The 25,720-nt window shown below is 43.1% G+C and overlaps 1 protein-coding gene across 2 annotated transcripts; it reads right to left on the reverse strand.

Annotated features, from left to right (window-relative positions):
- Positions 1-38: 38 nt before the first annotated feature.
- Positions 39-14,074, reverse strand: PYROXD1 (pyridine nucleotide-disulphide oxidoreductase domain 1). Of its 2 annotated transcripts, none has more exons than XM_083461323.1 (12): positions 13,758-14,074; positions 13,113-13,193; positions 11,852-11,971; positions 10,546-10,674; positions 9,750-9,823; positions 8,808-8,968; positions 7,682-7,782; positions 6,332-6,470; positions 5,499-5,611; positions 3,515-3,637; positions 1,883-2,020; positions 39-1,106 (listed from the first exon to the last, which is right to left on the reverse strand). In XM_083461323.1, the coding sequence occupies exons 1-12, from the start codon at positions 13,845-13,847 to the stop codon at positions 858-860; spliced, it is 1,518 nt and encodes a 505-aa protein (XP_083317449.1). In that variant the 5' UTR covers positions 13,848-14,074; the 3' UTR covers positions 39-857. The 2 variants fall into 2 exon arrangements, with proteins under 2 accessions (XP_083317449.1, XP_083317448.1); XM_083461322.1 differs by having other exon boundaries at positions 8,796-8,968; positions 13,758-14,071.
- Positions 14,075-25,720: the final 11,646 nt, after the last annotated feature.

Consider the following 25,720-nt stretch of genomic DNA (forward strand, 5'->3'; position numbering starts at 1 on the left):
GCAAAGTTACTTGACCGATCCAGACCACTACAGTGCAATTCAAGTTATGGGATGTTTTTAATTTTTTCAAAATAAAAACACATTTTAAATTGCCATCCCAGCATTACCCAAGTCCTGAAATTTTATTTTGAAAGCTGACGAATCAACAGGTTCTTTCACTTACCACTTACATGTCCTGGGACTCTACTGAGCAGACCCCGAGGAACCCTCCTCACAGACCTATGTTTAGTTCTGTATCACTGGCTGCAGTGTTCCAGTATCCATGCTTCCCAGGGGGTAGGGATAAAGCCCATCGGTGTGTAAGTGAAAGTGGCCTCCAGCATAGTTAGAAAAATAATTTAAAGAAGCAAATAGATAATCAAAATCTATCCAAAGTTTCAGCACTTTCAAACTTTTTTGGGGGGGGGGGGAGAAAGAGAGAAATTGGCACTGCTGTTTTTTAAAAAGCATTTCAGAATGCTAAACTTTGGCAAAATTATGCCTATAATTTTTAAACTGCAAATAATTGAATCTTTTATTTTAACATCTTATGTAAACTGCTTTTGCATGATGCAAGTAAAATACAAAATATTCAATATGTAAGTCCTGCTGAACCTTATATTGCACAAGTGGTGGCTTAACCTTATCAGGTTGAACTTTACGATGCCTCATCTTAAGTCTGTACTAGATAATACACTTCCCCACAGTTCAGTGCTTGAATGTTGGTAGACCATGTTTAGCAGCAAAGCCTGAAAGCACCCACAACCATGGTTTTTAAGGAAATTACAATCATCTATCCTTATATATGTAGTCTTGCCTAGGAGAACCTTCTCTCTCTTTTTATTTTAAAAAAAGTAGTCACGGACACTTTTTTATATTCAGTCAAAGTAATCCTCTATGTCTATCCTTGGATCCAAAAGATCTTCCCCATAGCGTGACAGATCCATTTGGTTGAGAATCAGGTTTTCAAAGGTTTCTTCTAGGTCTGTTTCTCCAATCAATACTGCTCCCAGCATGCGCCCATTCTGCATCACGACTTTGACGTACTCCTGCCCTTTAGTGCACCTGAGCATCAGTTCATGGTCTGAGCCCAACCCTTGCGCGTTGTACTTTCCCAGCAGCACCACCTGGGGGAATGGGGGGAAAAAATAAGTTGTGGTCTTGAGAGTGCAAGTAGTGCAGAAGAGAGCCCTCTGCCTTAATTTAGTTACTCTAGTAGTGATTTGCTTTGGGTCTGCCTTGAGAATAGCCTCTACATCTTTTTACAAAGGAAGCTCCATGTGGTGAAATTAGGTTTTAGCTACATAAATGTACTCTTGAGATTTGCTATCGTGAAGAATTGAGCTGTGCATATTTCCCAAGTGAGACAGTGATACAGCACCCACAAATCATGGCCTACCTATGGAAATCTAAACCTACTGCTATTGAAGATTAGGCAATATTAGTAGGGCAATTTACAATCATACCTGCAGTAAATAATTGCAATTATTTTGGAAATGGAAGAATCTGGATTATAGCGTTTTGAGGCAAGCTATATGAAGACCAAGGGTAATAACTGGTAGAGACTAATCTGCATTTATGAATTCCTAAACATGGTAAGTCCTGTGCTAACCAGACACTGCTGCTTATGGATGGATTTCCTTGAGCTAAGTTACTCATTTTGTAGGATCATATACTGTACTGACATAAAGCAGTATCTGGACATCTCGCAGTCCAGTATTTTACTCTGAAACTGTGTGCGCTACATGCTGGGGGGGGGGGGGGAGGAAGCCAGTTAGTGTGCTGCTCATCAGTGCAGAGAGAAAGCTAGGTGTAGCATTCTGCAGAATTAAAATGGAATCCCTTGCCATCAAGCCATTCCAAAACAGTGAATCATTGCAGTCGTTTATACACAGTTCATTACCTTGTAATTGAAAAACTTTGTCACGTGAGCAAAGAGTTCAAAGCAAAAGTCCATGTCTGTAGGTTCCCCTAAAGTATCAGCAGCCATACATTTTGCAGCATACCATCCCATCTGCCTAGCCTGGGTCCAAAGCCTCATCTGGAAAAAAGGATATGGGAATGTATGCACCGAGATTGCAAGCAAGCGTTTTAGAACAATGAGCATGTTTTCCTGGAGCCCAATCTCAAGTGCTCAGCTTATCAGAGAGCTACTATAAAGTACGGCCCTTGCTAAAAATATGGGAAGCATTGATAGTTACCCTTATACGTGGGATCCACACAAAAAAACCCATCACTGGCTGAAGTGGTCCTGTTTGTCATGCCTTTCATAGAATCATAGAGTTGGAATAGACCACAAGGGCCATCGAGTCCAACCCCCTGCCAAGCAGGAAACACCATCAGAGCACTCCTGACATATGGTTGTCAAGCCTCTGCTTAAAGACCTCCAAAGAATATCCTTTCCCAGGATATTCAAATAAATAATAATCCTATTCCTCTTCACTTCCAATTTTCCAGCCCCAAGGACACATGGAAGATGAATGAAGATTGTAGATTGGCAGACAACAGACGGCTGGAATAGGAGTTTCTGCAGGTGGCTGTAGAAGCCGCTACAACAAATTGCTGCTACAGTCACCTGGAGACTTCTGGCAGCTCGAGATACTTTATTTAGTATCCTCTGAAAACTGGGGCAAAGTCCTTTGGCCGGCTGTGGATTTGGCCAAAAATTCCACCCCTAAGTTTGATACTTAGGGGATTGAGGCGGGTCGGGACTGCTGATTCTCTTAGATTTATCAGCAGCCTTTGACATGGTCGATCATGATCTTTTAGACCACCGCCTCGCTGATGTGGGGATACAGGGCATAGCCCATAAATGGCTGTGCTCTTTTATCTCTGGTCTCAGAGATAAAAGAGCACAGAGGATGGCACTTTAAAGCCCTTCACGGCCTAGGACCCTCGTACCTACAAGACCGCCTCTCCTGGTATGCCCCACGGAGGACCTTAAGGTCCATATATAGTAACACCCTAGAGGTCCCAGGCCCTAAGGAAGTTAGATTAGCCTCAACCAGAGCCAGGGCCTTCTCAACACTGGCTCCGGCCTGGTGGAATGCTCTGTCTCATGAGACCAGGGCCCTGTGGGATCTGATATCTTTCCGCAGGGCCTGTAAGACAGAATTGTTCCACCTGGCCTTTGGCTTAGAATCAGTTTGATTCCCTCCCCCTCTTTCTTTTTCCTTTCTCTTCCTTTGAAGAGATTGCACCCTAATGTTTTAATGTTGTATCTTAATCTTTTAAATTGTATTTTAATCAACTTGCTTTTATTATTGGTTGTTAGCCGCCCTGAGCCCGGTCTTGGCTGGGGAGGGAGGGGTATAAATCAAAATAATTTATTATTATTATTATTACTTAAGGCAGGTGTTCATTCCCTTCTGTTCTGTCATTTAACTGAACTGCCAGATGTACAATGTGTTTAGGACAACATGAACTAGAAGAAAACCCAGGCTAATTATATACCGGTAATACACTGATGGGATTAAATTACCCTGAGGAAATCTCGTTAAAGCTACACAGGTATCACCATCTACATTTGCCTTACCTGCTGCCAAACTGGACTAGGCTCCCATGAAGTAGTGCAGATGTCCCCGGCCGCGTAGATATCTGGTAGAGAAGTGTGCATGTATTTGTCCACTGTCAGACCCCCATCTTCACCTAGAACAAACTAAACATTTAAGAGGTAAATGCAGATTTCTGCAAAATGGTGGGTGGCTGGAAGACAAAACTTTGCTGGTCTTAATAAGATCTGAGGTTGGGGGCTCTTATGTGTCTTTTAAGGGTATTGTTATGAAGAAGCCACACCCTTTGGCCCATCCCAATTTAGCTATCGGTATCCCAGTCCTTAGAGCTGCTGCGCTTGGAAAGATCCCAAGTCTCTGGCCGCACATCCTGTCCAATCAAGGACTCTTGAGACAAAGATTAAGTGTAAGGTATTGGTTGTGTTTAGAAAAGATTTATGAAAGATTTAGAAAACTTATTGATTAGAATATTTGTATAAGATTGTATGGGGAAAATACGGAATGACAGATACAATTTTGCTTAAAATGTATATAGGAAGTGAAGTAAGCGATGGAAGTCAATCAATGAAATTTTATTATTGAGATATTTGTAGAATAAATTTGGAAGAAATTTTTCCAATTTTTCTTCTTCTTTTCCTCCTTATTTTTTCTTTTTCTTTTTTCTTTTCTTCCTTTTTCCTTTTTGTTCTTTTTTAATATATGTGTGCTTATCTGAAATATATATGTATGTATGTGTTTGCAGTATTTTCCTTGTATTTTGTAATAATTATGTTAAATAAATTTATTTTTAAAAAGGACTCTTAACTGCCCCAAATATTCAGACTGCAGTTTGACAAACAAGAGGCAGGGCTTACTAGCGCCCACACTGCAGGAAGGACACAGAACTTCGAGTCTAAAGGTGGTGCTACAAGCAAAGATTTCCCAAACGCAGACTCCCAGAATGAGGGGGTTTGTTAAGTTCCACATGCTGCCCTCTGGGTCTCAGTTGGCAGAGCACAAGACTCTTAATCTCAGGGTCGTGGCTTCAACCTCTACATTAGGCAAGAGAGTCCTGTATTGCGTGGGGTTGGACTAGATGACCCTTGGTCCCTTCCAACTCTATAAGTCTATGATCCCACGGGACTCTAATCAAGCCAGAGCCCTCACCAGCCCTATTTCATACCCTTCTTGAATGTTCTGGCCTGGCTGGAATGTGTCCTTCAACTCTGATAATGCCTCTAGCTTGCCAGAGGCTACAAATTGGGTGTGCAAGTGTGCAGAGAATCTAACTTATGGTAAAGGTAAAGGGACCCCTGATCATTAGGTCCAGTCATGACAGACTCTGGGGTTGCGGCGCTCATCTCGCTTTATTGGCCGAGGGAGCCGGCGTACAGCTTCCGGGTCATGTGGCCAGCATGACTAAGCCGCTTCTGGCGAACCAGAGCAGCGCACGGAAACACCGTTTACCTTCCCGCCGGAGTGGTACCTATTTATCTACTTGAACTTTGACGTGCTTTTGAACTGCTAGGTTGGTTGGCAGGAGCAGGGACTGAGCAATGGGAGCTCACCCTGCCGACCTTCTGATCAGCAAGTCCTAGGCTCAGTGGTTTAACCCACAGCGCCACCCGCATCCCTTTAACCTATGGTACAAAAGTAAAATGTTATATCTGTTGCTCAACCCAATTCTGGCATGTGGCCCTCAGACGACTTTCCAGAAGGGAATGTGGCCCTTGGGTATGGAAAGATTCCCCTCTCTGTTACACTGATATTCCGTACTAGGAAATGGGTGCTAGTAATGGAGCTAAAAGGAAAACACAGCAAGCCAGACTCTACAAGATATGCATAGCATTTCATTCATTCGGTTCAAATTAAGGTACCCATAAACTGCATACTGCACAGCTCAATATCTCAGGGGACTTACCCACCCCAAATTTTATATTAATAGTACTTTAAATGGGTTGGCCCTTTTTGTATCCTTAAAAGCCTTGTATAGAAAAACAATTTCATATTCTCAATGTTAATCCTTACATTATTGCCGCCAAGGAACGGCTGGACATTTGGAACAACCCCGGTCGCACTGACAATGAAGTCGCAGCCATATATCTTCCCGCTGGTCAACTCGACATACACCGGCCACCTCTCTGGAAGAATGGAAGTTCAGGCATGTGAGCACACACAGTCCAGGTTATGTGGATTAGGCACAGAATCAGAAGTTTCCCAGGTGTTAAGATTCACTAGGATTGCCCTGGATTGCAAGCAGGGGGAGCTATAATTCTTCTAGTGACCCCCTAGAGCCTCCTTAAGATGATACACTTGGGAGAGCGACAGCTGGACACCAGGAATGAGGAACCTCTTTCACCCTGAGGGCCATGCTCCATTCTGTCCTGCACTCTTCTCATCTATCTATCTATCTATCTATCTCCAGGAAGATAGATGATAGATATAATTAAATTAAATTTTCTGTTTTACAATTTAAAATATTCATTTTACATCCTTAAGATAGCAATGACTTCCCTTCTCTTTCCATGGTTCATTTTACATATCATAAATCCCTGCATAATTTACAAAAACTATACCATTCAGTATTCCATTACTGCATCCATCAAAACTTTTCAGCTGTACACAATTATTACCCATATATTCAATAAATGTTTTCCAATCTTCTCTAAATGTATGTTATTCATGTTCTCTTATTCTGTATGTTAAGTCTGCGAGTTGTGCATATTTTGTCAACTTGAGTTGCCATTCTTCTTTGGTTGGGACCTTGCTCATTTTCCATTTCTGGGCTAACAATACACGGGCCGCAGTAGTGGCATACATTTTTTTAAAAAGTCTTGCACTCTTCTTGACACACTGTTTACCATCATCCATTTCTGCATTCCTCTCGTCTGGCTGAACTCTGGGGAAAGCCAAAGACACCTTCTCTAACTGCTGGAACTCTTCCCAGAGATAGATCTTCTTCACTTCGCAAAGGCTTTCAATGTGAACTTTGTGGGACAGCTGAAAGATAACAAATAATTGCATTTGATAACACCATTCCTACTTAAGTTATGTGCGACTCCTACAGTGCGAGCCTTAACAAACACATTTGTTTTGTGCCAAATTTTATTAACATTTTTGATGTTGAGCTTTCTGGTCAATTCAGCTTGCTGCAAACTTTCAAGTGATTTTTAAAGTGTGATCTGGCACAGTATTAGTTACAAGCTTCTATTTTGAAAACTTTCATGGCGTATTGGATTTAAAAGTTGTCTTCTTACTGTTACTTATTACCCACTATGTAGGAAAACTGCCTCATGAGGCTATGCCCTAAAAGTCACTCTGCAAATCCTTAAGAAAGTACTAAATAAGTAAGAGGTCTAGATAAATTTCTCTGTGGCTCCTGTCCAAAAATTTATCTCCGTTGAGTCCTGGTTGATCGTGCCTCTAAATCAAGGAGGGAGCCTAGGAATGTAGAGCAGACTCTCCTCTTCAGACATAATTGCCCAAGGTATAGATAGCCAGCAGAAATGAAGCAGTAGGGACAGGGTCTCACTGCCTCCCAGTCACATAATTCCTTTTTTAAAAATATAGTTTTATTAATTTCCAATATATAACAATTACAAAAAAGAGACAAAATCTAGTTAAGCTTGCCAAAGTACAACCTGTGATTTTGGTAGTTGCCATTCTTCAGTTATCAGTACAGTGGTGCCTCGCAAGACGAAAAGAATCCATTCTGTGATTCTCTTCGTCTAGCGGTTTTTTCGTCTTGCGAAGCAAGCCCATTGACGGATTAGCGGATTAGCGGCTTATCTGCTGATCGGATCAGCTGATAAGCATCTTAGCGGCTTAGAAAAGGGGGGGGGGAGGAAAAAAACCCAGCAGGAACTCGCAAGACATTGTCGTCTTGCGAAGCAAGCCCATAGGAAATTCGTTTTGCGAAGCACCTCCAAAACGGAAAACTCTTTCGTCTAGCGAGTTTTCCGTCTTGCGAGGCATTCGTCTTGCGGGGCACCACTGTAAAGTATTTTATTTTAACTTTATAACAAAGGTCAGGTTGCCCTTCTGTAAAAATGGCCAAGAAGCCCATACTTGGGGTATATTCTGCATGTTGACTTGTAATGTAGTTTATTTCTGTAAACACCCTCGGCCAGAAGGGCTTTATATAAAGTTCCTGATTGTTATAATGGGGCACAGGGGAACATCCGAAGGGGGCTTAGGATAAGCAGCCATACCTCTTTTGCTCCCTTAAGACATAAGCCTTCGTGCCAGTCAGGGCCTAAGGCACTGCCGATTTCCCCTGGGTTTGCTGCAGCACTTTGTTCTATCTCACTTCCTGGGGGACAAGGAGGAAAGAGATAAGGACATATGCTATAGAGGAAGTACAGGCAGCCTATATATTTTCTGGGTACAAAGGCAATACAGCTTCTCTTCAGCCGGGCAGGGTTAATAATAATAATAATAATAATAATAATAATAATAATAATAATTTTATGTATATACCACCCATCTCACTGGGTTGCCCCAGATGAGGTCTTTACAAGGTCCTTCTTCTGTACAAGGTCCTTCTGTACTTCTTTTTTTAAAAAAATAATTTTATTAGCAATTTCAACATAACGAATTATCAAACTGTATAATCTCATACATTATTTCCCCCCTTCCTTCCATCTCTTCCTCCCCCCACACCAGAGACTTCCCTCAGCTCCTCTCTCTGATTTCTCAGCACATATTATTCTATGCATGTTATAAAATTGTACGTATCCTTACATTATTTATCTAACATGCCAAGGAGTCCAGTTCATTTTGTTGTCTTTTTAGATCATTTGTAAAAAGCTCCCATTCTTCCTTAAAGTCACAGTTGTCCTTGTCCCGCAATTTATATGTCAATTTAGCCAACTCTGCATAGCTCATCAATTTTTCTTGCCATTGTTATTTCGTTGGAATTTCCTCATTCTTCCATCCTTGTGCTATCAAGACACTTGCCACTGTTGTAGCATACATAAATTCTTTGTTTTTCTTGGCAGGTCTTGTCCTACAATCCCAGGTCCTTCTGTACGTCTTATTTAGTCATGCTGGCCACATGACCCGGAAACCCCATATTCGCCTCTGACTGGACTTAACCGTCCAGGGATCCTTTACCTTCACTTATTACGAGTGCAACCCAACTTCCCACCCTGTTCTTGCAGCAGCTATTCCCACTCCACAAACTCAGCCCCAACGCTACCTCATCTCTTACAGTTTGCAAATATCTGAAGTGTGCAGGGTTGGGCCGATGCAACGGTTTTCATACAATATAAGCCAATATACAAGCAAGAGCCACTTTATAATGCCCGAGATGCTCTACAGTACCTGGTATTCCACCTGCCGTCGTATATTTTGTTCTTTTACAAGTGATCGGAGGCTCCGGTTTCACGGCACTCAGCTTTGGGATCAGGAACTCAGCCGCTCCTGCATCAAAGAAAGTATTCCCAATCGCTTTGTCTTTGATGGCCCAGATGACTTCGCAACCTTCGATTTCGTACCTAAAAAGAGTTTTGTTATTATTTTTAAGCTATTTTGTTTCTGGTGTGTTACTGTAATTAAGGTGGGGTTTTTTTAAAAAAAGAAAAGAAAAAAGTTTAAAAAGCAACCTGGTTTACATGTCATTATTTTTCACATGAACAAGCAGTGGCTAGTGATTACTCCTGAAATCACAGGTATTTTGCTCCTCCTCCACTGCTGCTATGTTGCTAGGAAATAAGTCACGGCCTGGATTGGTGTGTCATCCAAACCTGGCCTCCAAATTTGTTTCTCTCCATACAAACTATAAAATTCTAAGCCAAGAGAAACCCTAGCTTCCACTCGTGGTTTGTTTTGGAGAGGGACAAGCCACGAAGCTGGTGTTTGGACAAGTGAAAAAACACCCCAAAGACCATGGCTTGTTTCCTTGCAGGAACAGGCATGGAGCAAAGTGGCCATGATTTCAGCACTGCTACTTCACATTACATCATAGTTCATTTTAACTAGGGTTTAATGTGACGTGCAAACCTGGCAATTTTTTTAAAAAAAATTGTTACGTTCTCACACTGCATTCAGCGTTCCAAAAAGGCAAGGATGTACAACAGCAGCACAAATTAGATCTATAGCTAAGATAGTAGTAGTAGTAATAGTAGTAGTAGTAGTAGTAATAATAATCTATTATTTATACCCTGCCCATCTGGCTCTGTTTCCCCAGCCACTCTGGGCAGCTCCCAGCAGAATAATAATAATAATAATAAAGCTCTTAGCTTCACTTATTTTTCAAAAGAAGGAAGATTTACGTACGCTAATTCCAGGGCAATGCCACCATTTCCCACAATGGTTATTCTTTTCGCTCTTGCCAGATGTTTCTGAAATTCCTGCACTTGACACAGAGACAGACAGAGAGATCATTATAGTAACATAAGAAGCTGCCTTCTACTGAGTGATGCAGTTGGCCTGTCAAGCTCAGGATCATCAACCTTGACTGGGAGTGACTCTCCAGGGTTATGAACAACAGCCTCTTCCAGTCCCACAGGAGTTGCCAGGAACTGAACCCAGGACATACTACGTACAAAGTAGATGCTCTACCATTGAACTGTGGCCCTTCCTCTGTTATTGCAACAGAGCTGACCCCATTTGACCCCAAAACAAACCAAATTTAATTACCAGTTAAAACAAAGAGGGAGGGGCACTACTCAGCTCCCTATTTGGGGGAAATATAGCACTCTGCTTTCAAAGTCTGAGCTCCCTTCCACTCCCCTGCAAGACTACATAGCTGAATAAAAGCAGTGCTATCTATCTATCTGAGCTACAAGTATGTGCAAAATCTTCTTTTCTCTCTCTTGTGGTTGTCTTTCTTTCCACATTTTACATTTCTTTCCAATATTTCTGTTCCGTTAAGCAATGCTACAGAACTCCCCTGCTTAGAAACGCCTGTCAGAGCTGTTCCCTTTTGACTTTTCGGAAGCTAGTGAAAACCCTCTCTCTTTTTCTGCGTTCTGGGAGAATGACCCTGGCACACTCTTTGTGCTGCATGGTTATTTCTGGCTTAGACCTCACCAAATTAATAAATCTATGTCTGCGTCAGAGACTGCATTACCGCTGCGCTGTCTGTATCACGGATTCCCAACACGAAGGGGTTTCTTTCAGTAATCAGCTTTGGCCTTGCTCCGGCACACAGACAAAGTTTTTCATAGATGTACTCCTGACCGTCTTCTGTGATTATTTTCTGCAACCATGTTATAAAATGGAAAAGAAAGAAGAGAAGGACATCTTTGAAGGGTCCAGTACAGCATGCCATTGATCCTTTTTTTTAAAAAAAACCATAGACTCATAGAATTGTACAGTTGGAAGGACCCAAGTTTCCCCATCCTCACTCTACATTAATCTCAGAGTCATGGGTTCGAACTCCAGGTTGAGCAAGAGATTCCCGCATTGCAGGAGGTTGAACTAGAAGACCCTTGTGGTCCCTTCCAACTCTACAGTTCTATGATGGGGCGGTTTCACATTGAAAGAAGGAAGAACTGCCCCTGTCCTGTGCAGATCGGCTTCAATGCTTGTTGAGCTTAAGCAAAAGAAACATTTGCGCACAGGAGAATGGAATGAGAGAAGCTAGGAGAAAAGAACCTGAAGCAAATTTCCCACATGTTCTCCAAGGAGTTCCAGGAAGAACAGCGAGAACTTCCTGCCTGCGATACCTTGCACCATTCCCCCTCTTGTAGTTCACCAGCAATCCCTCCAAAGCTACTTCTTCAGTAGGAAGTCTGCAAGCTAGCCGGCTTCCAATGCAGCTGGATGAGCAAATACTTAAGATTCCGGCTGTCAATTCACACAGAGGAACACAAATAGGAAAGCCTTCCTCTGGGTGGCAGTGTAGGACGTTCTGCAAATCTTCTCCAAAGCACTCGACTATGCTCCTGGCTCCTAAGAGCTGGTTTAATGCAATAAAGTGGATCCCCTCCTCTCACTCAGACATCACTTGGGCATTAAAATTCAACAAGCGCTGACTGGCGTATCAACTGCTTCGCCAATATCTGCTCCCGACGACAGCAGTTTCTCACACCGCATCAAAGACTTGCTCTGGAAACCCCACCCTCAACTTCCTGGCCTGGGGCGGGGGTGGGCCTTGCCCCAGTGTGCATGCATTAGTTTCTGCCACAACCAGCTTAATGTCTGCATGAAAAGTCAGCTCCCGTCTCATCTTTATAGGTTGTAAACCAGTGCATGTGTAAGTCCCACTGACAGGGCTATGTCCTAGTAGATTAGAATCACCTGACTCCACCGTGTTGGTCACCTAGTCTACAAGAGACTTGATTTTTCATATCAAGACAGCTCCGCTCTCATCCTGGAAAGGGAAAGCCATTTCTCATTCCAAAAAAAGACAAAAGGATGAAGGGTCCTCTTACATGTTCTTCACTCTTCAGCTGTTTCACTCCAGACTGAATAACCTTAATGTTAGGGTAGCGTTTTTCTAAGATGCCGCTTGCTTGTTCTTCAACATCAAATTCTTCTAAAGTCCTGGAAACCTGTCAAAAACAAATAAAAAAATCCTTCAGGGTGCAAGTCAACTTCCTAACCAAAATCTACTGATGCACAAATGCACCAAAGAACCCCTCGGGTTCTTGTCAACCCTGAAAGGCAAGCTTCATAGATGACACTCCCTTAGGGCTAGTTCAAAAACACACACACACACACACACACACCCTACCCAATAGCTGGACCAACAGCTGCAACTGCAGTGGGATGCTGCTACTGATTACAGTGGTGCCCCGCAAGACGAATGCCTCGCAAGACGGAAAACCCGTTAGACGAAAGGGTTTTCCATTTTTTAGCTGCTTCGCAAGACAATTTTCCCTATGGGCTTGCTTTGCAAGACGAAAACGTCTTGCGAGTGTTCCAATTTTTTTTCGCTCCCCCCCCTTTTTCCTAAGCCGCTAAGCCGCTAATAGCCTTTTAGCCGCTAATCCGCTAAGCCTTTAATAGCCGCTAAGCCTTTAATAGCCGCTAAACCGCTAATAGCGCTAAGCCGCTAATAGCCGTGCTTCGCAAGACGAAAAAACCGCTAGACGAAGAGACTCGCGGAACGGATTAATTTCGTCTTGCGAGGCACCACTGTACATGTTAAGTGGGGAAATTCAGGCTTCCCCAGTCCTAGATATTTGCAGGGACCTGCAAACAGCAGCAATAGCTGCAAAGGAGAACACACACAAACACATCCTTAAAGCCAATCTCACCCAGCATCCTGTTATCCCAGGGACCAGCTCTTAATGGGAAGCCTGCAAGCAGGACAAAGTGCAACAATGCTCTCCTCGCTTGTGGTTCCCAACAACAGTTATTCAGAAGCATACTGCCTCCAACAATGGAAAGAGAACATAGCCATCATGGCTAGTGGCCAATGATAACTTTGTTTCCCATGGATTTGCCTTTGAAAGTTGTCCAAGTTGGTGGCCATTGGAACATCCAATGGGAGCAAATTTCCTACAGCTCATCTATGTGCCATGCAAAGAAGTACTTTCTTTGAATGGCCCTAAATCCTAGTATTAAAAGTGGGCACTACTACAGGAAAAATGGGCCTGCAGTGGCCATTGAAACAGGGTTACAACAGCAGAGTAGATTACTTCACCTTACCCCAAATCCCCAAGAAGCAGTTATTAGTTCTGTTCTCACCTGCTTGAAGTTTGTTACTGCTTTTATAAGAGGAGATGCTGTGACTAATAAAATATCATCAGAAGGAAACTCTGTAGCCAGCTGTTCAAAGGGGTAGAAAATGTTAGAAGTTATTTTTAAAACGAGCAACTCACACCTACATTTTTCCAAACAGACAATTATTGAAATTCATCTACCCCCCCCTCCCCAAATAACTGGTATTAGCATCCTACCTCTGAAACAGAGGTCCTATTTAGACACAGTGGGAAATTTTTAGCTTTCTTACTGTTCAAGGAAAAAGCCTATGTTAAATCATGCTGTGACATTAATTGGAACATGGTAGATCTTGTCCTAGGGACGGGGAATGGGTAGACTGTTGTTTAATCAAAGTTACACTAAAATTCTTGATTTCTGCGTTGTTGCTTTTAATGGGGAACCGTGGGAAGCCACCTCGGAAGCTACGCACCGCATACCCATCTTCTCATTATACGTCTATGAAACAACCAGGAAGTTTCCGTAGGGAAAGGGCGTTGAAGGGAAACGGCCAGAGGGCGCATGCGCAGAGACGAAAGGACGGTACTTCAGCCGCTCAGCAAACGCCGCTCCAGCGGGCGCATGCGCAGAGACCGCGAATATAGTTTCTGAGGCGCAGGGACTGTACGTTACCCGCTCAGCGCACGTCACTCCGGCAATGCCACCTCCCACCACAACGAAGCGGCTCCGCCGGGCAGCGAGCTGGGGCGACTGGGCTGCCATAGCCGCGTCTCGGGCTTGCAAGGCTCCGGCCTCCTCCTCGTCTGGGCGACTCTTCACCTGCTTCGTTGGTGTAGCCTGGCTACGGGTCGCCGCGAGGCTCGTAAAGCTTCCGTTTGGCGTTTTCCATTTAAGGAGGCGTGACCAGAAGAACAGATCCGACTCTCCGCTGCCCCCTATGGGGTATGCGTTTATATTACAACTAAAGGAGCGCAGAAGATTTATGGCTGTAAGGGAAGATTTAAGGAACCCCCCCCCCAATAGCTGGACCGACAGCTGCAACTGCATTGGGATGCTGCTACATGTTAACTGGGGAAATTCAAAATTTCCGAATCCTAGATATTTGCAGGGACCTGCAAACAGCAGCAATAGCTGCAACGGAGAACACACACAAAAACATCCTTAAAGTCAAATCTCATCCAGCATCCTGTTATCCCAGCCAAAGGGAGATTTAAGGAACTGGATTTATTTATTGACTTTGGAAGCCGAGCTTTGTATTGGATAGATTATACAAAAATTGTTGCCAAGAGGAAAGGGTGGTTCTGAGCATAGGCTGAGTGCTGCAGATTTTATATATATTTTTTGCAATATATTTCTCACCTTTCCCCCCCAAGGAGCTCAAAGTGGTGCCGGTGGTTCTCATTTAATCTCCCACAACAACCCCAGGTTAGGCTGAGAGGCAGTGATTGTCCCAATGCCACTCAGTGAGTTTCATGACTGAGGGGGGCTTGGAACCCTGATTTCCCAAGGTCCCAAGGCACTTTAACCACTGCGCTACGCTGGTGTAGATGACTTTGAAGGGGTGTCAGATGAATTCAGGGTTCTTCAGCTGCATGATGGCAAAATGTGCCAGGGATGTGTTTGCAATTCCCTTCTACTGAGGTTCACATGATTAGATAATGGGTAGGCAAACTAAGGCCCGGGGGTTGGATCTGGCCCAATCGCCTTCTAAATCCGGCTCGCGGATGGTCCAGGAATCAGCGTATACTGTGTCCTTTTATTTAAAACGCATCTCTGGGTTATTTGTGGGGCCTGCCTGGTGTTTTTACATGAGTAGATTGTGTGCTTTTATTTAAAACGCATCTCGGGGTTATTTGTGGGGCATAGGAATTTGTTCATTCCCCCCCCCCCAAAAAAAATATAGTCTGGCCCCCCACAAGGTCTGAGGGACAGTGGACCGGCCCCCAGCTGAAAAAGTTTGCTGACATCTGGTTTAGATGAAGCTTAGCAAATGCAGGCCAGAGTTCCTACCCCCACATTGCAGGGAAATAGATGTTGGAAAGACAGTGGCTTACATCAACCCTGCATTGTATATCAATTTGTTTTTTTTATCTCCTTGCTGCAGTTTCAGGGGGTAGATGGTCACATCCTATATTCATGATTTCCACATATCAAGAGGCAGGCTGAGATTGATAGCATTGCTTGCCTTGCATTTTCCCGCAAATGGGAAAACAGTACAAATTATCAGACTCATCCTCAGGATATCCTAGATCAAACTCTGCAAACCTGACACTCTAACCACTATGCAATTGGGCCCAAAGCTGCTTGGAAGGCAGAAGTCTGTCAGGGACAGCGTCTCATTTCATTTAACAGGAGAAGCTGCACTTTGAAGAATGTTCCCCTTCATGTATCTATTGGCAAGAGGATGCTGGAGTAAAATATTTAGATATGTACAATGGTGTTTAGTGTTAGTTGGGAAAGAAAAATAGGTAAATAAAAAATATAATTCCCTGGATGCCAAGATCCAGGTTTGGTGAGAGAAACCCCGTAAAGATTTAAAACAACAAGACATGCATTATTCCAAACAGACCACAAGTCTCTAAAGAAAACTTGCCCAGTAGAGGCAGAAGTTTTTACTTTTCAGAGGTGGGCGAGTGGAAAACAATATCAGGAAATGAGTTATGGCCCTGGAAGCGACAGCTGTTAGTCATAAATGGCTTTTCCTTTGTTTTCTATTATTTAAAGAGCAAGTTTGCTTTCCAGGGCTGAATGTAATTTCCCAATCCAAGAAATTGCTAGACAGTTCAGCCATAAACTAAATATTACTCTTCTACACCTGCAGCCCCTGCTGCCAACACAAATGACCTGACCTGAATAATACAAGAAATTGGACAGGCATGCATTGTAAGAGATGAAATATACCTCTGAAGTTTTTCTCATCAACATAGGACAGTCAAAAGAAATTTCATTCAAGGGCAGATTGATACATTTCAGTCCTCTGTCATAGTGAGTTGTTTGTGGTTCTGTCAAGTTTGGGCAAAAAGAGCCTAAGTCAGACCTCCTTGGACAAAGCTGTATAAGGTGGGCTTCACTGAAAATGGACCTTCAGACTTTTGCAAGGGCTGAATCTGGTCTGAAAATATGGAAGCCAAATGCACCTTTGTGCATAGAAAGGCAGACAAAAAATAAGTAGGCATTTTAGTCTGACAGCAGCAATCAGCCAAGTTTCTCTCTCTCGTCTTTTTCTTTTTTGCCATATGTTTCAGCAGTAGCTCTCTTCCATAGCAAGCACACAAGTTCCAGATGCACAGGGGGTCTTCCTTGCCTTGCCTCTCCCCACACCTCATGAAAACTAATGCATAGGGGAAGTTTGCTGTGACAATAGAACAGTAATACTGATAATGGCTCATAGCCCAGTATACCTGAAGGAGCTTCTCCACCCCCATCGTTCTGCCCAGACACTGAGATCCAGATCCGAGAGCTTCTGGCGGTTCCCTCACTGCGAGAAGTGAGGTTACAGGCAACCAGGCAGAGGGTCTTCTCGGTAGTGGCGCCCGCCCTGTGGAATGCCCTCCCATCAGATGTCAAAGAAATAAACAACTATCTGACCTTTAGAAGACACCTGAAAACAGCCCTGTTTAGGGGATTTTTTTAATGTTTGATCTTTTATCGTGTTTTTAATGTTCTATTGGGAACCGCCCAGAGTGACTGGGGAAACCCAGCCAGATGGGTGGGGTATAAATAATAAATTATTATTATTATTATTAGTCTTCCAGCTTTGGGCTTCTCAGGACAGGCCATGTAAGTATTCCTAATGCAGTTCATCTCCCCCACCCATTGATTCAGATACCAACAATTAAAAACAATGGGCTTTCTCACATACAGCCCTCTTCTCTCAGAAGGAAAGCAATGCCCAACCAGGTGAAAACAGAATAAATGAGGGAGGGAGGGAACTGCAGCCCAGTATAGGAAAAGAGGTGGTATGGGAACACCTAGCTACTTTAAGTGAATTCAGATCTCCAGGGCCTAAAGAGCTGCACCCAAAGGTACTAATCTGAGCTTGCAGATGTAATCTCACAGCCTCTGTTTATAATCTTTGAGAATTGTTGGAGAACAGGTGAGGTCCCTGCAGACTGGAGGCTACCAGCTGTTGTCCCCATCTTAAAAGGTGTGGGGACGGAGAAGACCCAGGCAGATACCAACTAGTCAGCTTGACATCAGTAACCAGGAAAGGTCCTAGAACAGATAATTCATTGGTTGGTCTGTGAGCACTTAGAAAAGGATGCTGTGATTACTAAGACTCAGCATGGGGTTCTCAATTTTCATTTCTTTTTTTGATGGAGTTACAAGCTTGGTGGATCAGGGGAATGCTGTGGACATAGTGTATCTTGATTTCAGTAAGGCTTTTGACAAAGTGCCCCATGATATTCTTGCAGAGAAACTGGTAAAATGTTGGTTGAACGAGGTAACTGTTAGGTGAATTTGTCACTGGTTGAATGGCTGAGTACTCACTAATGGTTCCTCATCATGTGACTTGGACAAAGCAATTGAGGGGATGCTCATCAAATTTGCAGATGACAGCAAACTGGGAGGGTTAGCAAATGTTTCAGAACACAGAACCAGGTTTCAAAATAACCGCAACAAATTAGAGAACTGGGTGCAAATTAAGAATAAACCTTCAGTTCTAAATTTAGGTATGTATTATCAAGTTTGGGAAAACCCAATTCACTTTCTTTTTGAATGCATGTAGTACAAAATTTAAAAGGTGTCTCACTGCAATAAAACGCAATTCAGTCTTGCGTTTGTAGGATGGATACAATTCATATTCCCAAAATGAATAAACAATGATCTGGCTTGGTTCTGCGCCCCCATGAAACTCTGAAAGTTGGGGGGGATGCAAACAGCTTCTCCACTCCTCATTTAAGCTTCCCTGGTTCCCCATCCCTGGTCTTAAGTGCCCCAATTCGACCATCATTCTCAAGCACCCTGTGTTCTTTTAAGTGCTTTTTGCCCAATGAAGAATCTGAAGAATCAGAAGCATTTCAGTATTGGGTGACATTTTTGTTGGTCCTACTAAAGTGGGGCAGCGAACGTTGTTCCCTCCATGTGTTGCTGGACTCCAATGCCCATGAGTCACAGCCAGCATGGCCAATAATCCGGTGTGATGGTAGTTGTACTCCACATCAATGACCAAAGGGATTGCCCACCAGTATGTTTCTTTTTTGTTCCTTTCTTGCCTGAAGAAGCAGTGCTGTTGTTGTTGTTGTGGCGGCTGCCCGTCTTCTCTCCAGTTCCTTAATTAATTCCCTGCCTGCTTCTGTGCAATCTTGAAACTGTCAGTGTTCAAAGGGAATCTCCCCCTGATATTTTTAAGCACGAAATCCCTGGCACCCTGGAGCGCCTTTGCCATTCTTGTTTGCAATTTCCTTTTTGTTTTTATCTGCCCTGCCACCGCCACCAATTCTCAGCCCTTTCACCGGAGACATTCCGAAGCAGAGATGACATCATCTATCATGTTGTGTGGAGGCGGCTCTTGACAGTTCTATTTTGCTCTTTGTTATCAAACTGCACCAATGTCACTTGGCATTACTTGTTTCTGTCTGGGGAAACTCAAATTGATTCTGCCAGCAAAATTTGCAATACATGGACTCGGTCATTGCTCTTTCCCAGGTGCTCATCTCCAGTTCCCAAGTGGGTGTTGTAGGTTGACCAACCAATCTTCTGTATGCCTACTCAGAAGTAAGCAACACTGAGTTCATTCAGACTTGCTGCCAAGTATGAATGTCTAGGATCGTGGCCTAAGCTGCAACAGATCAAAAGCAAAGAAGCTAAGGTACAAATACACCAACATGTAGTTTCTGCCTTGAAAAACATTTCCTTTCCTTGGGAAGAAAACCCCCTTTACTTGTTCTATTTTTAATAGCCATTCAATTGGATCTAGACGTATTTACACTTATTTTGCATAGAAGTGAATGAGCATTAACTCATGACCAACTTCTCCCACTGATTTCAGTGTAATGTAAGTTCAACGAAGGTTGCAATTCTAAGGACACATATTCGGGAGACAATGTCATAGGAACATAGAAAGTTGCCTACCAGAAGCGTTTTTCTTAGGGATTGTAGGACAAGACCTGCCAAGGAAAACAAAGAATTTATTTATGTATGCAACAACAGTGGCAAGAGTCTTGATAGCACAAGGATGGAAGAATGAGGAAACCCCGACAAAAGAACAGTGGCAAGAGAAATTGATGAATTACGCAGAACTAGCTAAACTGACATACAAACTACGAGATAAGGACAACTGTGACTTTAAAGAAGAATGGGAACTTTTCACAAATTATTTAAAAAGACAACAAAATGAGCTGGACTCCTTGGCAGGTTTTGAATAAACATACACAAATTTAGCGATTGATAACATGGTAGATGGATAGGGTAAGGATTTGTACAAATTTATAACACAGAGAGAATAATATGTGCTGAGAAATCAGAGCGAGGAGCTGGGGAAGTCTCTGGGGGAGGGGAGGGAGCGTTTGGGGGGAAAGGGGAGAAAATAATGAATATGATATGTTTTGATATGTTGTTATGTTGAAATTGTTAATAAAACCATTTATTAAAAAAAGGAACATAGAATGTTGCCTTATGTCTCCCGCTCGGACTACTGCAATGCACTCTACGTGGGGCTACCTTTGAAGGTGGCTTGGAAAGTACAACTAATCCAGAATGCAGCAGCTAGACTGGTGACTGGGAGTCACCGCTGAGACGATATATCACCAGTCCTAAAGGATCTGCATTGGCTCCCAGTATGTTTCTGAGCACGATTCAAAGTGTTGGTGCTGACCAATTCAGAGTAGGCCCACTGAAATCAATAAACCTAGGTTAATAGTCAGAAGCAGTCCATTTTGCCACCTGAGGGGAAACACTGAACTCCGTGATGGGGATTGCATTCCTCATAGCCTTGGTACTTGTCTTCTCTGCCCCAGAAGTGGGGAAGACAAGCAGCAATGTCTTGCACTGGAATGTCTTTCTTTTGCTGAACTCTGTGGTGGTGGTGGTGGTGGGGTGCATCTGCAAGGCCTTGGTGACCGTCTTCACCCCAGGGGCAGAGAAGATGAACGGCAACACCACACACCACACACCACACCACAACACCTCCCTCTCACTGAAACTCACTGAGAGCGGGGTATTCCAGCCACAGTGGAAACAGTGGGGGTCTGTTATGTACTGAGTTGAATAGGATCGAAACTGAAGCAGTCTGATTGGTCCTAGAACAATAGGATCCAAATTGCAGCAGTCTGATTAGTCCTAGAACAATAGGATTCAGAATGCAGCAGTCTGATTAGTCCTAGAACAATGCAGCAGTATGATTGGTTGGCAGGAACCACCCAATCCTGCTCCAGATAGAAGTGAATCCACAACCTGATTGGCTTACAGTAGAATTCCGGAATTAGCCAATCATGTGCAGCCCATTGTGTAAATAATGTATATAAAGCAGATACTGTGAGGGGACATTCATTCATTCCTCCTCACCACTATGAGCTGAATAAAGAGCATGAAATCACTTTGCGACTCTGAGTATATTTCAGGGTCTCTTGTGTTTCCACAGCCTGAGGCAGCTGCTTCACCCTGCCCAGTGCCAGATTTACGTATAAGCTAAACAAGCTGTAGCTTAGGGCCCCACTCTCTTGGGCACCCCCCCAAAAAAAATAAAGGGAAAAAACTGGATGTACATTTCCAAAATATAACATAAAAAAAACAAATAAAATACATATTTTGTTATGTTCAAATGGCTTTAGATACCTTTTAGGTCCATAAATTACCATATAGCATATATTCAACACAAAAAGACAATTTGCTGTTGACAAAGGACAGCTGGACATATAAAGGGCCCCATTATTTTTAGTAGCTTAGGGCCTCATCAAACCTAAATCCGGCCCTGACCCTGCCTCGTGGGTGGGTCTGCCCTTTTAGTCATAGTTTACTCTGCTGAGGACTAGCACTAGGTACAACCCTAAGAAAGAAAACTTCTGTAATACTTAGGTGGCGATTTCTGGTTTCCAATTTTATGGGGTGTTGGGTTTTTCTAGTGTATATATACTTGTAAGTTGCTTTGATTTTTAAAAATAAAACTGCGTTTATGAGTATATTTTTTTTTAAATAGAAATAAATCATGCCGTACCCAGCTGACATGCATTTTCAAGACAACAAGATCCTCCCCTTTAACTCGGCAGCAGTTTGGTTCCTAGGAACGTTAGTGGCCATCCCATTTGGGTACACTGGGGGGGGGGGAGAGAAAGAGAAACTGGTTGGCATCACCTGCAAATTATCCCCTCCATTCCTAGCACCGTTTTTAGGCTATTTTGTTCCTTAAGGGGCAAGGTTAACTATTTGCACACGCAAACACACACCCAAATCGTTGACTTCCAGCTCTCAAAAGCAGACGTCTTGTAGAAATGGTAAGGGGGACCCCTGACCATTAGGTCCAGTCATGACCGACTCTGGGGTTGCAGCGCTCATCTCATTTTATTGGCCGAGGGAGCCGGCGTACAGCTTCCAGGTCATGTGGCCAGCATGAATAAGCCACTTCTGGTGAGCCGGAGCAGTGCACGGAAACATTGTTTACCTTCCCGCCGGAGCGGTACCTATTTATCTACTTGCACTTTGACATGCCTACGAACTGCTAGGTGGGCAGGAGCAGGGACTGAGCAACGGGAGCTCACCCCGTTGCGGGGATTCGAACCGCTGACCTTCTGATCGGAAAGTCCTGGGCTCTGTGGTTTAACCCACAGCTCCACCCGTGTCCCTTGTAGAAATGGTAACATTCTCCAAAATATAAAAGTGAAGTAGTATCAACAATTTATACGATACAGCAAAAACTAATCTGTATAAAGCTGTGTCCTTCAAAGGTCAGCACTGGACCCCTCTAAGGTCTGAGCCATAGGCAGCTGCCTAGTTGGCTCTGACTGTTTCCATCAGTAGCTATTCCATTTGGCTGCACCCAAGGGAAAGGTGAGACAATGACCCACCTTGTTGGCTTAGCTGCTATCTACTGTCATTTAGCTTCTCTCAGAACTGTCTGTCCATGTCATGGCCATTCAATCTAGTTGCATCAGAGGAAGCCCAGTAAGTTAGATAGCTGGGGTGGGCTGGACCTACTCTCTCCCACCCAGAACTGTCTCATGCAGTAAACGTTCCAACTGGTCACTGTATAACCATTATGGGACAGTGCAAAGGAGTCAGAATCCACCTCTCCTTGCCCTCTCTCTTCCTTCTCCCTTTGGTATCACGTCTTGTGAGCCATTATTTTAAAATGTAAACCATCTTTTAGTGCTTTGCTGGAAAGTTGGAATGTATGTTGTGAATGAGTAACTAATTGTTTAACTTGGAAAAGGCTCCACAAGGAGCAGAGTCAATAACTCAAATGAACTACCATCTGTGGTGGAGTTATGGTCCACTGTGCAAGCCTTATCCATTCACCTAAATAAACGTGTACGGGGAATCTGCTGGTTCCCCTTGCCCACACTGCATTAAGGATCATGTTAAACTTCTATACAATTCCCAAAGGCCCCATCTAGCAAACTATCTCAAAGTTCTAGACAACGCTAAACACCGATGGGCATTTTCCAGGGCCCGCTTTAACGCTCTCCCTTCAGCTCTTCTAGAGGGAAGATACAATAAAATACTGATCGAACAAAGATTATGTCCCTGTAACAGCAATGAAATCGAAACCATTGGGCATGTCATCATATACTGCCCATTATATCGAGACTCAAGAAAAGAGCTGATCGAACTGATTCTGAGGAAAATACCTCATAGTACAGACGACACCTATATCAGACACCTCTTAGCTGACAAAGAGCCCGAAGTTAACAGGTCCGTGGCAAAGTACTGTTACATTGCAACAAGAATAAGACGAGCAATGATGTCTACAAAGGAGTTCAAACTGTAAATATCGAAAGAACGATAATAAACAGTAGCGACTCCTGAATTGAATTTTAAAAACTTAAAACTCGAAACCTGGTCATAAATATAAGCACCAGTTCTAAGAATTGGCCATATTTTTACTGCTACTTGTAGCACAGTACTACTCTTAATGTCATATTTTATAAATTGCTTCCTGGTCACTGACCGTATTAAAGATATTTGATTTGATCACGTTAGGAGAATCTGCTTACCCAGACTGCATTAAGAATGTTTCAAGAAAATTTGTGCTGGAAAAGCTCAGCCTTGAGCTAGCCTGATAGAAAGTTGGCACCCTGTTTTTCTTGCCGAATCTGGCATCCAGCTCTGATAATGCGGGCATGCTTTCCCTTAGAGAATGTGACTTAATTTCAATGTGTGTGTAAAGCTAAGCCAAGGGACTACCTCTATATCCACCTGTGTAATTTAAAGTTCTGTGGACTCCACTTTTCTGACTAAGTAAAGCCACCTCAAACATCACAGTGACGTGTTTATTGAAGAAATCACCATGTCTGGAAATTTGGGTTGTCATACAAAAAGTGAAAATCCAGACATAAAAGTTGAGCTTGGGGGGCGGGGGGCAAAGTTAAACTCTTTTATTGGGGGGGGGCAAAGCTTTGTTGTTGTTGTTGTTGTTGTTGTTTAGTTGTGTCCGACTCTTCGTGACCCCCTGGACCAGAGCATGCCAGGCACTTCTGTCCTCCACTGCCTCCTGCAGTCAAACTCATGTTCATAGCTTCGAGAACACTGTCCAACCATCTCGTCCTCTGTCGTCCCCGTCTCCTTGTGCCCTCCATCTTTCCCAACATCAGAGTCTTTTCCAGGAAGTCTTCTCTTCTCATGAGGTGGCCAAAGTCTTGGAGCCTCAGCTTTAGGATCTGTCCTTCCAGTGAGCACTCAGGGCTGATTTCCTTCAGAATGGAGAGGTTTGATCTTCTTGCAGTCCATGGGATGGCTGTCACCATCTGCAGTGATCATGGAGCCCAAGAAAGTAAAATCTCTCACTGCCTCCATTTCTTCCCCTTTTATTTGCCAGGAGGTGATGGGACCAGTGGCCATGATCTTAGTTTTTTTTGACGTTGAGCTTCAGACCATATTTTGCGTTCTCCTCTTTCACCTTCATTAAGAGGTTCTTTAATTCATCCTCACTTTCTGCCAGCAAAGTTGTGTCATCTGCATATCTGAGGTTGTTGTTATTTCTTCCGGCAATCTTAATTTCGGCTTGGGATTCATCCAGTCCAGCCTTTCGCATGATGAATTCTGCATATAAGTTAAATAAGCAGGGAGACAATATACAGCCTTCCCAATTTTGAACCCATCAGTTGTTCCATATCCAGTTCTAACTGTGGCTTCTTGTCCCACATAGAGATTTATCAAGAGACAGATGAGTTGATCAGGCACTCCCATTTCTTTAAGAACTTGCCATAGTTTGCTGTGGTCAACACAGTCAAAGGCTTTCGTGTAGTCAATGAAACAGAAGTAGAAGCTTTTTTTTATCTTTGCCCAAAGTTGTTGAGCTACTTTTTATGAAATTCACCAAAATCAACACTACCAACATGGACTGCCATACGCCTGGATTTTTAAAGTAAAAAAAATAATAATTATACATGTTTTCTTTGGCATTTCTTTCGCATGAAATTGTTGGTTAATTTGTCCTAATTTACATCATGCAGTGCAGAGCTCTCAGTCGCTAAAACTGCTGAGCTCATGGAATGAGCTTGAGAAATAGTAGAATGTAAGTAATTTTGAATTCTTAAGGGTGTTGAACAATCATTTGATAAAAAATGTCTTTATGTCTAGAAGTGTGACCCTCAAACCACCAGTAATTAGCTGGCAAGGTGTGGTGGGAAACTGATAATAAAAGAGAATTAGGCTACAAAGCAACATCATTAATGGAAGGAACCTCTTTAAAAACTATGCTGTTTTCAGTTATGGCTGAGGTATATTTTGCACCAGACTTAGTTGTATTTTCTACATCTCCTTTACCTTTAAAACTAACTAAATGAACTACATCACTTGCATGAAGTTGAGGGTCCAGCCTTTTCCTTCGTTTTTGACTTTCACTAGTTGTAGCCTCTGCAGCATCTGTTTCTTCCAGTGTCTCTGATGCTTCACGAACCTAATGAATAGGTTTTTTAAAAAAAGACAAATAAGCTATCTTTCTGTTTTTCTTCATGTTTTTGTATTGCTCTCTTTTTCCACTTTCCACTTCCTGATGATAATGATGTTTACTGATATGCATGAAATCACTTTTGGGAACAACGCACAAATAACAGTCAAAATAAACCACACTCTACGTCACAAAACAAAGAAATAAGAATGAATTGATGGAACCCTAGTCAACTGCAGTCCTGGCTCAACTCTCACCTTCCTATTCAACCTGGTCTGATTTCATGCTTGCTGAAATACCCTTGGTAATTTCTCTCTGCTTGTCCAGACACTTATTAGAACAACCACAAGCAAGTTCTGGCAAGCTCGGGAAAAGAATACACTAGTGCTGTAAAGCACATTGTCTTGCAACATGATGTCACAGATGTCATCAGGGAGTAGGAGAAATGAAGGGTGGAAACAATACAGCAAACGAAAATACCAGAATTCAACAGTGGCAATAAATTGTCATCTACATGCAGCCTCTGGGAGAGATCATCAGGGGGTTTGGGCTGGGTGTTCATCAGTATGTGGATGATACCCAGCTCTAC

Source organism: Podarcis liolepis, assembly GCF_965112155.1.
Source record: "Podarcis liolepis genome assembly, chromosome: 10".
NCBI classification, from domain to species: domain Eukaryota; kingdom Metazoa; phylum Chordata; class Lepidosauria; order Squamata; family Lacertidae; genus Podarcis; species Podarcis liolepis.

Coding starts and splice junctions, on each gene's coding strand:
- PYROXD1 (XM_083461322.1), bottom strand. CDS start 13,847: ATGGCAGCCCAGTCGCCCCAGCTCGCTGCCCGGCGGAGCCGCTTCGTT. Junction 13,194..13,757: donor GAGTGACGTGCGCTGAGCGG/GTAACGTACAGT, acceptor CCCTTTGAACAG/CTGGCTACAGAGTTTCCTTC. Junction 5,612..6,331: donor GAATGCAGAAATGGATGATG/GTAAACAGTGTG, acceptor CCATTCTTCCAG/AGAGGTGGCCGGTGTATGTC.